The 17079-nt window shown below is 43.0% G+C and overlaps 1 protein-coding gene across 2 annotated transcripts in view; it reads left to right on the forward strand.

Moving 5' to 3' along the window:
- Frmpd2 (FERM and PDZ domain containing 2) overlaps positions 1-4981 on the forward strand; it is a 103802-nt gene extending 98821 nt beyond the window's left edge. For both annotated transcript variants that reach the window (XM_017798426.1, XM_008834125.1), the window contains one exon: positions 4933-4981. In XM_017798426.1, the coding sequence (XP_017653915.1) occupies positions 4933-4981 (49 nt within the window). The remainder of the gene's footprint in view (positions 1-4932) is intronic.
- The last annotated feature ends 12098 nt before the right edge of the window (positions 4982-17079 follow it).

Raw genomic sequence — 17079 nt, forward strand, 5'->3', positions numbered from 1 at the left:
CAGCTGTCCTGGAACTCACTATGTAGACCGGGCTGGCCTTGAACTCACAGAGATCCGCCTGCCTCTGCCTCCCAAGTACTGGGACTACAGGTGTGCGTGAGGTCTTTGATCCTGGGTTGCTATAGTTGTTGGCTCATTTTCATTTCCAGCCCCGTGGTTCATGTGGCCATAGGCATCAGCTTACTGGTCCTAGGACCACTCCCTCTGTGGCCTACACACCTTTTTGCACTGATGGTCCTGGAAATGACAACAGTCTCCCTCTCCCCATTTCATGGTTTTATTTTTGCCAAATTTAAGTCTTCTAGTTGGGAACTCTTTTCCTTTCTGAAAGAAGGACTCAAAGCAAGGCAGCTCCTCCTCCACAGAACGTTAGCCAGCATTTAATGCACACATAGTGACCACTTCCACAGGAAAAAACAAACAAACAAACCCAAAACCAAAAAAAACTATAGTACATACCCAGAAACCACTGATAGAAAGGCTTCCAGCTTGTGGGTAGGGTCCTGATCAGCATTCCAAAGTAGGATTTCAGTTCTCTATGAAGTCCTTAGAAGTGTCTTCAGGACGGAGGTGGCCGTCCCAACCAAACTGCCCCTTTGATTCTGGCTTCTTTGAGTCACTCTCTGCAGTTAAAAACAAATGGCACAAACTTTTAGAGCAGATAGCCTTAATATTCAGCATTGCCACTTACTAAGCAGTGTGCCTGGAGAGTTGACTTCCCTCAGTTGGAGGCTTCCCAGTTGTAATCGAAGACCATGACTCCACAAATCACTGTGCAGGTCAGAAGTAACAATGCCTACACAGAGTCGGAATGCAGCATGAGTCTGTATTCTTAGTCTTTCTTGGGCTCTTTCTTGCTAAAGAATAGGTTCCATTGATTGAAATTCTCAGCAAACTGCCAGAATTTACTATCAGCCAGGTGGTTCCTTCTTAAGACCAGATGGCTGCCAATACCCTGGCAAACCCAGAGTGTTCACGGAGAAGATTAGATTTCACTTTTCCTTCCTCAATTTCATCTGTATTCTATATTCAGAGATGTCAAATGAAGTAGATCTTTATAAAGCATCTACAGGGAACTAGAGACAGGGCTCAGCAGTTAAGGGCACTTACTGCTCTTGCAGGGGACTTAGTTTCCCACAACCACAGGGTACTTCAAAACACCTGTAACTCCAGTTCCAGGGGATATGATGCCCTCTTCTGGCCCTTGCAAATACCAAGTGTGCACATGGTGCACATACAGACATGCAAGTAAACGCTCCTACAAATAAAATAAAAATAAATAGATTTAAACTTAAAAAAGCATCTACAGCCGGGCATGGTGGCACACACCTTTAATCCCAGCACTCGGGAGGCAGAGGCAGGGGGATCTCTGTGAGTTCAAGACCAGCCTGGTCCACATAGTGAGTTCCAGGACAGCTGGGGCTACAGGGAGACCCTGTCTCAATAAAAAGACAAAAAAAAGGCATCGATAGTACATTGTCACAGAAGGGAGGTTAATTACATACCTATGGAAGGGGAGGACTTGGCTGGAAATGCCTTCAAAAAATTTATTTTTATTCTATGTGCATGAATGCGTTGTCCTTATGTATGTAAGTGTACCTTCTGTCCTACAGTGCCCACAGAAGACAGAAGAAGGCATCAAATCCTCTAGAACTGGAGTTACGGATGGCTGTTAGCTGCCATGTGGGTGCTGGGATTCAAACCCCCAGTCTTCTACAAGAGCAGCCAGTGCTATTAACTGCTGAGCCATCTCTCCAGTCCCTGGAGATGCCTCTTTATACAGGTCACTTTCTAGAGTTTGAGCACAAGGGGAGGAGCACCTCAGGTCACCCTACCCTTGTGGATGACTATGGGACGTGTAGCGTCATTGGTTCTTTTGGTGTACGAGCAGACCACTTTCTCTTCGCTCGAGTCCAGAGCAATCAAAATCTGGTTGTTGCATTTATAGGTCATGCAGAACACAATATGTGAATCTTGAAATGCTCCCCCACTCCCCCCAAAAGCAAGACTGATTTGGCAGAGTATTCTACTACTCTCCTCCCCCTGTGCATTTCAAGACTTTTACTTATTGTAAAAGTCAAGGCAGAATGATCAAGGTTCCCTCCCTCCCTTTCTACCCTTGCACATGTAGATAATTGAATTCATGTGAATAAAATGCATATTAGTTCAGCAAGTATCTTTCTGTAAAGACAATGTAAGTCTTCATGACATAAAGCAGAAATCCTTGAATGCACTCAAAGTGACCATATGCCTTCCTCAGGAGACACGGCTCCTGGAATAACAAAGGGTCATTAGGAGGCTAAAGGTCTAACTCAATTGCAGCTACTAATGCCAGCTGTGACAAGTAAGCGGCTACCAGTAGATGAGGCTGTCCCTGCATAGAACTGTCTTTCTTGCCCTTGGGTAGAAGTGTGGCTGAGCAGAGTGTGTGATACACAAGTTAAGTTGGGAACAACAGCCATCTAGCATAGAGTAGAGGCCTCTTTGCACACTTACTGGCTTCCAGGAGAACTTGCCTCTCCAACCCCTCACAATTGAAGGACTTGATGAGGTTCTGTTGGCTTGTGTAGGGATTGTGGATGAACTGAGAGACTGTGAGGTCCCTCCCTCCCCACGTGGGTCATTGGCCACTGGTCCACGAGGACAAAGGGAGCAGAAGCGACGAGCAGGGTTGCACACTTACTGGCTTCCAGGAGAACTTGCCTCTCCAACCCCTCGCAACTGAAGGACTTGATGAGGTTTTGCTGGCTTGTATAGGGATTGTGGATGAACTGAGAGCCTGTGAGGTCCCTCTCTCCCCACGTGGGTCATTGGCCACTGGTCCACGAGGACAAAGGGAGCAGAAGCGACGAGCAGGGTCAGGACGGCCTGTGAGCACAACAGAAGAAAGCCCTTCCAGGGAGGCAGATTCAGTGATACAGCTCCGTTTATTCAATGGGGGTCAGGGAAAATATAGCGTGGAGGCAGCAGCCAAACCTTCAGCTGATAGGTGCTCCTAGTATGCTTTATTTACATGTGGTAGGGGGATCCTATCATCTGGCTATAGGGCAATGCCTAATTATCACATAGAAAAAACCTGGGGGCAGTTTTAGTGCAGGTAACTATGCCAAAGGTCATGTTCTGAATAAGGTCAGGCATCTATGCTTGGTGGCACTTCCCAGGTAAGTCAGGCAGGAAGCCCCTGCTGAGAAAGTAGCGGACCTTAACAGCAGGGTTCCCCACCAAGAGCCCACATAGGATCTCCAAATTTTCCTCTAGATACTAGATGTCTGTTAAAGGTTCCTTGTATTAGACAGTTGGAAGGTAGGGGATAATGGCAAGCAGCAACCAAGGCCATTAATGTACTTGCAGCTGAGCTAGAGTGCTCTAAGTACCCTGTTTCCTTCAGGCTCTCAGTGGGAGTCTTACATTCGCCCTGGATGCTCTGTATTATCCTTGAGCCCTGATGAAGGACTCTGCCCTTTTCCTTGGCACAGCCACCTCAAGAAGCACCTGTCTTTTGCTTTAAGGGAATTCTACCATCTTTAAAAAAATTTGTATTTATTACTTTTATTTTATGTGTATGAGTATATTGCCTGCGTGTAGGTAGGTGCATCCATGCCATGCAATGCCCATGGTGGTCAGAAGAGGGCATTTGATCCCATGGAACTGGAGCTACAGATGGTTGTTAGCTACCATGTGGGTGCTGGGAATTGAACTCAGGTCCTCTGCAAGAGCAGCCAGTGCTCTTAACCATTGAGCCATCTCTCCAGTCCCTGAATTCTGAATTCTACCATCTTTATAAAAGTCTGCAAAGCTCTAAGTCTTACTTTTCCTTGAGATCAATTCTACTTTGGGGACTTTCTTGTACCTCTTCTGTACTTGTATGCCTTTTCCCAAGTCCACAGTCAAGTTCAAGGTCAGATTTGCAAGGGCAGCCTGGTGGCATGTGGAGGGGTGTAAGAAAAGGCCGTTTGACTTGTAGCAGAGTCAGATCCAGGTTTTCAGCCTGGGAACATCCAATCCCCTTTTCGGGCAGACTTTTCACCTTGCCTTTTGTCTCTCAGACTGATGGCTTCTGGGTCTCCATCCCAGCAGGGTCAGTCGCTGAAGGCTTACATAAAAGCCAGAGATGTTTTTAGAAGGTGTGTAGTATGGTGGCAAAGATGTGGCTTTGACAACCAGGCAGCTGCTCTGAGGAAGATGGGCAGCCGGGCTCTGCATCCTCAGAGGCTCCTGCACCTGTAGTTTAGGGCCTTTCCTGCTTTTGGACAAACCCTCTTGTGTTCCCTCCCCATGTTTATAAGAAAATGCAGTTTCTGTACAATTTGACCAAGTTCATTAGGTTTGTAAACCAATTTTCCCTCCAAATGCTTGACAATTTCTATTTGTTTGAAAGTATGGTTCTCTTCAGTCTCTGTAAAATCATTTCTTTTTATATACAAGTGTGCATGTGTTCATGAGAATGCAGTTTTACACACACCCTGTAGTTCTCATGAGCAGAAATTAATGCCCCTTCAAGACAAAATTCAGGCTGGGACACACACACTTTGTCAGTATTTGAGAGGGTTTGTAGCTATTAGGGAATTGTAGAACTGATTTATTTTATTTTATTATTTTTATTTTATGTGTATGCATGTATTGCCTGCGTGTAGGTAAGAGCACCCATGTCGTGCAATGCCCGCGGAAGACAGAAGAGGCTGTCGGATCCCCTAGGACTGGAGTTATGAACAGTTGTTAGCTGCCATGTGGGTGCTGGGATTCGAACCCGGGTCTTCTGCAAGAACAACCAGTGTTCTTAACTGCTGAGCCATCTCTCCAGCCCCTGTAGAACTGATTTTTAAGAGAGAGGCATTGTGGGAAAGCAGAGGTGGGATGGGGGGCATGATATGGGTGTGGAGAAGGAGGCTGACATGTATTTGGTAAAAAACTAAATCTGTGCTTTTCTCTTAGATTTTCCTTCCCATCTTCTCTAACCAGACTTGCAACAGAGATTTTCTGAGAGCCACTCTGCATGTCTTCTGTGTTGTTTTAAACACCCTGCCGTCTGCATGGACTGTTCTTTCTCATCCAAGGCATGTGTGGCTATCTTGGCCCCCACCCTCAGGAAGGCTGAATCTTTCTCTTGCATCTGTAGCGACATCACCAGCTAATGAGCCTCACTGGTCCTCTGTCTCCTGTGTTCTTCCATTGACATGGGGAGTAAATGTCACTTCAGCTGGCTGCCTCTTTAAATAGGCCCCCTTTTTTTAGTGCTTAGAAAAGAACCTAATGTTTGCACAAAGTACTTTGAAGGTCGCCTGTTTGAGCCACTGTTCCTGGTGTCCTTTGGCTCTTTCTATCAAATCTGTCTGTTAAAATAGTTGAAACCATTGAAATCATAATGTAGCACCTCACACTGGTTGAACACATTAGCCTGTGCCAGGAGCCCCGGGAGGCAGATCATGTGTAAAGATTGTTTAACTTAAGCATCCTAATAATCCTATCAATTTCTTGACCTTTTATGTTTTTTGATAAGAAAACTAAGATTCCAGAAAAGTGATAAACCCATGCGGGGTCTCAGTGACTCTGCTTACCATGGAAAAGATCAGTCCTAGAACTGGATCATAGCTCATAGCTCTGCTTGTAGGGCTATGGTGTCTGGCAGCTGCGCTATAGACTCCCAGACCCAATACTCTGAGCTGCCTTCACTTACTTTTTTGATTGTAATGTTTCTTTGGGGCTCTTTGTTCTCAGTAGTCCAGGATTCTCCCCAGTTCAGGGGCTGTACCTTATTTGCTGTTTGCTCCTGGTGCCCAGAGCATTTCCTGGCAGGAGCTGTTTGAATCTGGCTGGGTATCATGGGGTGTGTCATAGTGAGATTGCTGAGAGGTAAGGAAGGGGAAGATGGGCCAGAAATCTCTGATGGAGTCTGGAATATACACAGGTTTCTGTTTTCTAGTCCTGGATTGGACAAAGATGACACTGAGGGTGACACATGCTCTCTACCTGAAACCCCTTCCTTCACCTCGGAGGATGAAGAATATCTGACCCTCAATGCCACGTCTAAAGGCCAGCTGCCCTGTGGACAATGTTTGGAGGCAGATTCGGAGACCATTCCGCTACCACAGTTCTGTTCTTGGGGTGCTTTCCCGAAGTCTTTGTTTTCAGAACAATCTCAAGGGAGTGAGAGTGATTGGGAAGACCTGGATGAAGAGCCTGTAGATGTGGGTGATGGTACCTGCAGGTGGGTATCACACTGTGTGGGATGAGGCTCAATTCTTCATGGATCTCACTTGGGATGGAGTGATGATTCCCTTCAGTGTCATCCCAGTATCCCTTTCTCTTGTGGTCCTTCTTCCATAACAATGACCACACAGCACATTTGAGGCTTTCCCAGGGCTATACAGTGAATAAACCACAGAGGCAGAATTCTAGCCCTGGTCTCTAAGCTCCCAGGCCCACAAGCTGAGTGCCTCCTGTGCTGCCTCCAGCATGTGGGTGGTCACCCTCCCCCCTCCAGCTTTGCTCTTTTGGAATTAGCATGTTAGGGGCTACTACAGGCTTTGTCTGCACCTGGGCTGCATATGCCTCAGATGCAGTGCAGGTGTCATATTCTGGATGCTTCTCATGGAGCCATCGTGGTTGTGTGCACACCAGGCATGGTGGCACACACCTGAAATCCCAACACTCTGCTTCTTGGGAAGCAGAGACAGGAGACTCAGGAATTCAAGGTATACAGTGAGTTTGAGGCCAGCCTGGGCTACTTGAGATCCTGTCACAAACAAACAAGCAAACAAACCAACCAAAACCTTACCCAAACTATTAATGTAAGAAGCCCCCAGAAGCTGGAAGGGGATCTAAGACTGGGGGTAGATTATATACTAAAGATGAGGCAGGGGTTTGTGCAAAATAAACCGTCAGGTTGGGAGTAGAGGAGGCTAACTCTCTACAGGTGGGTAACCAACCAACACCTCGGGAAAGTACCTATAAAGTGCATAGATCCAATGTAAAAAAAAAAAAAGTGCTAAATGTTCAAGGTGCTTTCCCATAAGCCTATTTCCAAAATGCATTGACAGTTACCAGGCATTAGTTTAGGAAGATTCTGGTATAACTGAAACACACTCGTTTACTTTTGTCTCATGTGTCCTGTTTCCCTGGCTGTATCAGAGCTAGTTCAGCCATCACAAGTAGTCACTTGTGGATCCCCAAAGGACAATGGCTGGCAAGCTGATAAGGAACATGAGATTTGAAATTCGAATATGATAATAAAAGGACCTATTCTTTAAAATATTTTATTATTTTTATTATATATATATGACTATATTGCCTGCATGTATATAAGTGCATCTGTATCATGCAATGCCCACGGAGGTCAGAAGAGGGTATTATTTCCCTGGAACTGGAGTTACAGATGGTCGTTAGCTGCCATATGGGTGCTGGGATTCAAACCTGGGTCCTCTGCCAGAGCAGTGCTCTTTACCTCTGAGCCATCTCTCCAGCCCCCAGAGGGCCTATTCTTATCTGAAAGAGGCAGTAGCAAGTTAATCTGAGGAGTCAGAGATTTCAAAGGCAGTTCACATACATTTGTAGGAAGTCAGACACCTTCATGTATTTGGAAGGCACATGATGGAGTCATGAAAGCAGGGAATGAGAGTGGCTTATATGTGGAATGTACTCTTCCTAAATAAACTCTTCAAGTTTGGGGAGCTGAAAGATGGCTGTGCAGTCTCTGGGTACTCACAGGGAAGCAATTAAGGGCCCCAAGTGTCAGTGCTTATGAAATGGCCCATTCAGATCCACAGTATCAAGCCACCTCTAGACAGAGAACTGTGAGAACAGGGCATTGTAGTGGGAGGTGGGAGGGGCTCAGCTCTATTAGAAATGGATCTGAGGGTCTCAGAAAACGACCACACAAAGCACCTCAGCAAAGCAAAAAGTTTTACCTCTGCTGAAGGGTGTGAAGTTGCAAATCAAACAGGCACGCATGCCTAACAGAATCTCGCTGGATTTTTATTACTAATGCAGAGAGGTCCTGTTTCTTACATTGAGTGGTCAGAGCTTGGTCTCACATCACTATTGTGATTGGCTAACTGAAAAGCAACACGGGTGATAAACAAAGGGCAACTTGGAGAACAGGACGTAACTTTGAGCACAGAGTGCAATGGTGAGCATGTGCTTTGATCTTAGACAAATGCTGACTCGGAAAGGAATTTTTACTGGATGGTGTCTTTAGAAATTTCTTTATGTTATTATGGTACTGTCCATTTAAGACTGGAACTCACATCTCGAAGAATCAGGCCAAGCCCTCAGCTAGAGCTGACAGGTCTCTGTTGGGAAGAATAAATCTACAGGCAGGTGTCCGGAGGAAAAGCAAACCCAAACCTGAGACAAAGGAGGTGCAGATTGCAGTTCATGCTGAAACCTCTATTTAATACTTTAAAGATGAAACTTCCTTTGATTCATTGAAATTTTTACTAGAAAAGACAGTACATTTTATGTGTATTTCCCACATGCTCCAAGCCTCTCACCACCACCCACTGCCTGAGGGGCCTGCAGCAAATGACTTTTAAATTAAGATGTAACTGGCTGCAAATGGAATTAAAACTAAGTCTATGCCAGGTTGTTATTGCAATGGGTTATGTGACAACGGATGCCAAATGTACAGCAGTGAGAGCTCAGGAAGAGTTAGCTATTGTTATCATAAACATAAAAGGGGAAATCACATCACTGAGATGATACAGCCTTTTGAATGCACCAATTCTGTTGGTTCGTTTTTTCCCATGTAGGCAAAGGAACTAGAAAGACAAATCTATGCCTTAATTGCAGGCAGGGTGGGGGACAAGTACCCATCTATGGTTGAGGGTAGGTGAGGTGGGTTGATTGGTTCTTGGCTATAGATGGTAGGTTGGGATTTAATTGGGATGAATCCTATCACCATCTCTTAATCAGTACAAAAAGGAGAACAGGGGTCATTCTCCCTTGTTGTTAGAGGGTATGATGCAGGTGTTGAGTGTTCATGGTACCAACTCAGCCTGGGCTCCATGGTTGGCCCACAATGTGCTTATAAGCACCTGGGGATGCCCACACTTAAACCACATGCTTCTTTTGGAACAAAGCATTTCTGAACATTCTTTCCATTCTCTAAGGGGTCCTTAATCAGGATGTTGCTCATGGATGAATAGGCATCCTTTTCATCTATATCCAAAATTATTTCATTTTTTCCATTTTCAACATAGTAATAGTAAAAAGCATTTTGAGGGGACTGGAGAGATGGATCAGGAGTTAAGAACACTTCCTGTCCTTCCAGAAGATCTGAGTTTAATTCCTAGCACCCACACAGGGCAACTTAAAACCACCTGTAACTCTAGTCCCAGGAGATCCAACACACTCTCCTGGCCTCCACAGGTACCTACACATATACACTCACACAGGCATACATACATACACACAAATTTTAAAATTTTAAAATTTGGGCTGGAGAGATGGCTCAGCAGTTAAGAGCACTGCCTATTCTTGCAGAGGACCCGGGTTCGATTCCCAGCACCCACATGGCAGCTACAAACCATCCTTCAATCCAGTTCCAGAGGAATCCGAAGCCCTCTTCTGACCTCCGCGGCATTGCACGACACGGTGCACTCACATACATGCAGGCAATATACACATAAAATAAAAAAATAATAAATATAAAAAAAATGTTGTAAAAAAATCTTTAAAGATATTTTCTATAAATGCTTTAATCAACCAGCATATTCTTAATCCTCTTCTATTAATGGGTTTAGAAGTTTGGTTTAATCTTTCCCAGATCATGTAGTGAGGAGAGGGGTCAGATTCTGCTTTTGGTATGTTCTCACACTTCTCATACAACCCATCTTTCCATGTGAGTCTATGTGACACACACATCTTTCCATCAAGTGACATCAGCCTACTTTTCCCTTAGAAGCAGTTTTCTTTTGTGAGGCTAAATGAAACATAATAACAAAAACCCTAACCCATTGTCTGGTGGGATTGCAAGAAAGAGACTGAACTATGTGATTCAGAGACACTTCTGGTGAAATGATGAGGTCACCCATTAAATACTGCTTGCTTTTTTAGGTAAACTACATGAGCAAGGCAGTGTCCTGGGGCAGAACCTGAAGGTTTCTGCAAGAACATTCTTCTGATGGAAGACCCTTCAGCTCACCTTGGTCCATAGAAAATATCTACTGGTTCTGCCACCGTGGAAGAAGCATCCTGGGAAGATGGGCTGGGACGGAGCTTCTGGCCCTGTTTCTAAGTGCTGACTTCTAAGAGATCATGCCTGTTATTTCTGAGACTCATCATTAGTAGCCATGACTTCCTCTTCAGTTCTGGGTTTTAGGTCAAGCAAAACATTTTGTTTAGTTCTCCTCATGAAAGGAGTTGAGAACCAACATCTTTAAGATAAACCAGCAGCGCAAGATTCAGCTGCTACACTGGTGCACACTTTCCAGGGCGGATGCAACATTCTGGTTTGCACTGGTTCACGGAAGCTGTGTGGTTATCAAAATGTCCCCATTGTGCTGGATGGAATCTGCTGAGGGCCTTGGCTCAGAGGCCACAGGAGAAAGGCGTTTCTATTCTTCTGTTTTGATTTTCCTGTCTTTCCTTTAACTCCAAATGGTTATGTGTTCTTTTAAAATGATGTTTAAAATTTTGATCTTAATGTTTGATTCTAATGGCCAAATGAAGAGTACAGCAGAACTAACATCAATGTTGATATATAGCCACCGCCATTACAAAAACGTTAAGATTTGTGGAATGAGCAGATATACAGAAAAAAGCAGACGTGGTAGACCATAGTGCAAACCATGAACTTGACTCTGTATAATGTGGGGAGCACATGGTAGGGACAAATCTCATGTGGGGGAAAGGAGGACAATCTCATAATATAATGGGGGAAGATATATATCTTTCAGAATTTTCCAGGAATTTGAACAATCCTGTTTCAGATTCCTGTAGCTTGGTTCCCTGATGCACAGTTTTCGAAGCCTCAAGTTTAGGGAATTAATCAACTATGTAACAAAGTGAATAAATAACAATATTTATCACTTTGGAACCACTTGCATTCTGCTGAACTCTGGTTGCTTCTTTCATATTTGGACAAGAAAGAGATATGATACCAAATGAATCTAGTCCTCCTCCCTATAGGACAGGGCCTGAGTCCCCCAGGTCCATATAACCATGCCGAGCTATGTCTCATGAAAATGGGTTAACCTGCCTTATAGACTTGATTGTAGCCGCCACTTACTTTATCTGAGGGCAAGTGTGAGAAAGAGCTGTGCCGTCCTGTGAATACAGGTGTCCCGGCAGCCTGTGTACACCTGCACACCACTCCCCTTCTACACCGATCATTTTCAAACTTGCCTGTGCTTGAGAATCAACTACAGAGAGTATTAAAATACAGACCTCTAGCCTTACCGCTAGTGATCCTGAATCACTAGAACTGACTAATGCTCAGAGATCTGTGTTTTTATCAGGCTCAACCTATGGTTGTGTGACCAGATTTGGGGATCAGGAGCCAGAATCATCAAGGTTTCCCTTGATTGGACCTCCCATTGTCCTCTTGTGCCACAAGTAACTATTAAACTCCTGTATATGCCAGTGCGCATCACAGATATGAAGTTGCTTAAATATATGCATATCCAGCACTAAACATAGTGTAAAGTGGGCTAATCCATTCAAAGTAGCAAGAGAGTAAATTCTCCCCAAATTATTTATAGGTCTAATGCAATTCCTATCATATCTCATCATGGAAATTTGAAGCTGTAGACAACTTTATTCTGTAATTAATTTTTATAAATTTTGCTTTATACTTATAATTATATAAAGAAAATATAGTCTGAAATTTGTATGGAAGGTACAAGCCCTAGAATGGATAAAGTATCTTTTAAGAGGAGAGTAAAGTAGGAAGAATCACTGTACCTCATATCAAGGCTTACTACATAGTTGCATAGATACATGTAGATTGACAGGTCAGAATGGGGAACCCAGAACTATGCTCATATAAATATTCTCAACTAATTTTTGACAGAAGTACAGAAGAAATTCAATGGAGAAAGAAATTATTTAACAAACAGCACCCGAGCGACAATAAACATTGGTCTAAACCAATGCATAGAAAACACCTTGCATAGAAATTTAACTCAAACTGAATCATAGACTTAAATGTCAGTGTCAAATGATAAGACTTTTAGAAAAGCAAAGGGAAAAATCTTTGTGATAAATGGCTAGACAGAGATCTTAGACTTGATGATCCATAGAAGAAAAGGTTGACCAACTTTTTTTCCTCTCTGTAAAGGCTCTGGTAAGAGGATTAAAGATGGACTTCAAACTGAGAAGATATCTATAAAACACAGACCCAACAAAGTACAAGAATCTGGTATATATTAAGAGCTCTCAAAACTCAATGACAAAAAATAGAAAATTGCGGAAAGATATTAGTAGACATTTCACTGCAGATGATGTACAGATTTCAAATAAGCACACAAAAAGATGCTGAACTTCGCAAGGCACCAGACAAACGTAAACTAAAGTTACAGTATCTTTCCATTTGCATCAGCATGGTAAAATAAACACATACAGACAATACCCAAAGCTGGCGAGGATGTGGCGAGAGAAACTGCATTGCTCATACATTGCTGCTAGGAGTGTAAAACAGTACATCTAATCTGAAAAACAGCTTGATAATATTTTTATAAAACTAAACATGTAATTACTACAAGACCCAGCAGATGCACACTGGGAGTTTATCCCAGAGAAATTAAAGTTTATGTTTGTAAAAAATATTCATGGTGATTTTGTGATACTACAGAACAGAAATAACCCAAACATTTTTCAATAAATGAGTGGTTAAATCAAGTGTATTAATCTATATAAAAAGGACACAACTGCCGGGCGTAGTGGTGCATGTCTTTAATCCCAGCACTTGGGAGGCAGAGGCAGGTAGATCTCTATGAGTTCAAGGCCAGCCTGGTCTACATAGTAAATTCCAGGCTAGCTGGGGCTACAGGGAGACCCTGTCTCAAAAACAAAACAAAACAAAACAAAACAAAACAAAACAAAAACCCCACAACCGTTTGAATAGAACTCTAGAGAATTATGCTGTGACTAAAAAAACCCAATCCAAAAGACAGTACAAATCTAATCCCATTTATATGACATTCTTTAAATGGCAATTAGAAACAGCTCATAGATCAGAAGTTTAGGAGGAAGGTTAGAGGAGAGTGGGCACTGGGAGGGGACTGTGGTTATGAGGAAGCAGCAGGAGGGATCCTATGGCGATAGGACTTTGTAATCTTGCTTGTGGTAGTATACTGAGTCTGTCAGTCTGTCCGTGGCAAAATTATATGGACTTTAATATACACACATAAGTACACAAAACTGAGAAAATCTGATCAAGATGTATGGACTATATTAATGTCAATATCTTGAGACCAGTTTTATAAGATGCTACCATTGGCACTGCCATTGGATAAAGGGTGGAAAAAACCATATGTGTTGTTTCTTTTAACTGTGTGTGAAAATACAATTATTTTTTTTAAAGTTTAGTGAAAAGTAGTAAGTTTCCCAACTTTAACCAGTCCATGGCTGCCCCATGTGCTGTCAGAATAGCTCCGCAGAAGCCTACGTATCTATAGACAAAGGGCTAAGGTATTCATCCTCAGAGACCGATAGCTCAGCAGTCCATCTATATAGTGGAATCGCTGTGGTACTTGTAGTATTTCTTTTTCTTGTCTTTTTGAGACAGGGCCTCTCCGTCTGACTTGGAACTTGCTATGTAAACCAGGTTGGCCTCAATCTCACAGGGATCCACCTACCTCTTCCTCCTGAGTGCTAGGATTAAAGGCGTAGGCCCAGCTACTTGTATTATTTTTTTTCATAAATCAAAATAATATAAACCAATTACTTTCCCCAGTTACATAAACTTTGCTTTGTCGTGGAGACAAAAGAATAGTGGAAGAACTCTATTTGCGCCATTTCATCTTGACATGAGTTTATGGTGCACTCACCATACAGCCAGGCCCAGGGGATGGAGATGAATGTGGACGAGGACTGTTGAGGACCTGAAGGATGCTGTGAGTCCTCTGATTCTTTGTTAGACTCTTCCTTGACTGACTGACCCAATCACCCCTCACCCTTTGAGAAGAGATTGCCCAAGATCAGCAGATTCCAAATCTTCTTCTGCCTCAGTTCTCAATACCAGATCTGCGTGTCCACACTGCGTAAGAGCAGACTGTGAGTGGCCTCCAGCATTATGTCATCCTTCTTCCTGCCGGGCTATGGCTGGTTCCAAGGAAACCCCCTGTAGTGGTGACAGAATGAATCACTGCATTGAATGCATAGGACACTCAGATATTTTGTGGAGACTTTTGGAAAAGTCCCTCCATGCTTCTTCAGGGAAAATTTAGAAGCAGTTACTTGTGTACTCCACAGGGTAGATTCTGATGCTCTTTCCAGGACCAGAAGAGTGGAATCAATCTTTTTTTTTTTTCCTTTTGGGAAATCTAATTTATGTAAATGAAACTTAGAAATGGAGGAAAGGAAAATAGTGTGGGAGCAATATTTGAAAATAGAATACATGACAATTTCACCGTACCATTGAAGCATATTTATCCAGTCAAGAATCTAATTGAATCTCAGAGAAAAAGCATAGAAATGCATATATTGACAGCTACCTCAGTAATCAAAAGCAGAGAGACAGTCTGAAGTAGAGAACTGAGGACACTCAATCCGAATGAATCAATAAAAATGACTGTGTGTAAGAGGAATACAAACAGTAATAGTGAGAGCAACAAACTGTAATGATCAATTATGATGACTTGACTAGAATAAATACTTGGAGCAAAAACAAATATTGCTGAAATAATACTTTTAAAAATAATCAGATTCATTCCCGGCTTCCAGATTGGCATATAAGTAGTTTAGAAACAGTCACTCTATCCTAACAGTGACTTACCAAAAGAGCCAAACTGAACAATCAAGAATGCTTTCTCTGTCAGAGAAGTGAGGGAGTCTTCAAAACTGGAGAAGGAGACCAATGAACACAGGAAAATCACGATATACTGGAGCAGAAAATCCATAAGTAGAATCCTCCATGAGAACCAGTAGGAACCAATCTGAAAAGTTAAGCCAGATGAAAGCCAGGCCATGCCTTTAATCCTGGCACTTGGGAGACACAGGCAGGAGGAGCTCTGTGAGATGGAGGTCAACCTGATCCACATACTCAGTTACAGGACAGTTGAAGTTACAAAGAGACCCTGCCTCAAAAAAATTAAAAAAAAAAAAAAAAAAAAAAGGAAACCCAAAGCTATCACCTATATTAGTTACTTTCCTGTTGCTATGATAAAACACCATGACCAAGGTAACTTATATAAGGAAAAGTTTATTTGGCTTATAGTTCCAGAGGAATTAGAGTCCATAATGGCAGGGAAGCATGGCATGGGATCAGAGGTGGCCAGCACATAATCCACAAACCCATTTACAGAAAAGTGAAATTTAAAAAAACACCCTGCCCAAAAAAAATAAAAAAAAAAAAAAAAAAGGTAAGCCAAATGAAATCAATACTCTGACTCTGATACTCTGGATGGCAGAGCAGGAAGATGGAGAGAACCGAGGCCCTTGCTGACATAGCAGAGCTGCTGAATCCACCATCTAGGAGCCCTGCCCTGCACTAGGTAGGCCTTGGAGCTCTGTGGTAACAGCTCTGCTCACTTTGAAGCTGTCTTGAATAGCACTGTCTTGTTACTTGCCGCTGAAAGCCTTCTTACCCATACAAAGTTCTGCAGGGCCTCTCTCTCTATGACTCAAATACAAAGGCATTTGCCAATTCTGGTCTTTTGGGATTTCTGTTTCCCAAAGAGGCTTTTACTATTTTAAAAGAATTTGGAAATGATGGTGCAGATGGTTAATGGTAATTGTCAGCTTGACAAGATCTAGAATCCCCTGGAGGTTCACCTCTGGGCATAGCTGTGACGGATTATCTTGATTAGGTTAGTTGAAATGAGAAGATCCATTTTAACTGTGGGTGGAACCATTCCCTGGGTGGGGATACTGGACAGGATAGAACAAAAAAAAGCTAGCTGGCCTCTATCATCCACTGTTAGATGTTCCTGGTTGTGGATATGATATGACCAGTTGCCTTAATCTCCCAACTGTGATGGATTGTACTCTTGAACTGTGGGCCAAAAAACCATTTATATTTTAAGTTGCTTTTGTTGGGGATATTTTTTCATAGCAATAAGGAAAAAAAAAAACTAAGGAAAAAAACAAACCTAAGAAAAAGAGGGGCAGGGTCAAGCTGTGTAACTAAGGACATACTCTTTCAGTAAAATAAGGATATAATCTGTCAGTGAGAAGCTGCAAGTATTAATCACCATGGAGGATGGAAGCTAGTCTTCCTAGAAGACTGTTGTTAGAATTTTCAGGTGCAAGCTCTGTCTCAGGCTCCTATAGAGTATCTGTACTGGTCACATAGAACCTAGTGGACTAGGGCTACATGAATTCTGTTAAGGGTTGAAAGTAGGGGGCTGGAGAGATGGCTCAGCAGTTAAAAACACTGACTATTTTTTTCAGAAGACCCAGGATTGAATCCCAGCACCCACATGGCAGCTAACAACTGTCCATAACTCCAGTTCCAGGGGATCCGACAGCCTCTTTTGTCCTCCGCGGGCATCGCACAGCACGGGTGCCTACATGCAGGCAATACATGCATATACATAAAATAAAAATAACAAAATATTTTCTTAAAAAAGAGTTGAGAGTAGAGGTTTTGTATACCCATACCATGCTGGGACATTTAGTAACAGGTGTGACCCTCTGGGGAGTTCTTTCTTTCATCTGCTACAGTGGTCAAAATGTGATCAGGGATGGTGAGTGCTCTTCCAGCCTGAGTGTCAAATCAGGTTGCGTGGAACGGAGCTGCTAGCCAACCACACGGATATGTGATGAGGGCAACAAGTCAATCTTCCTGCTACAAGGAGATAGGCTTTGGGGTTTGTCTATGCTAGAAGTAACATTTTGTTTATTCTGACTCCTATAATGTAAGGACCATTTTTATATATGAGAAACTGAGACCCAGAGAGCATCAATAATTTGAAGTCA

This window comes from Nannospalax galili, unplaced genomic scaffold (genome assembly GCF_000622305.1).
Source record: "Nannospalax galili isolate Female #2095 unplaced genomic scaffold, S.galili_v1.0 scaffold996, whole genome shotgun sequence".
NCBI classification, from domain to species: domain Eukaryota; kingdom Metazoa; phylum Chordata; class Mammalia; order Rodentia; family Spalacidae; genus Nannospalax; species Nannospalax galili.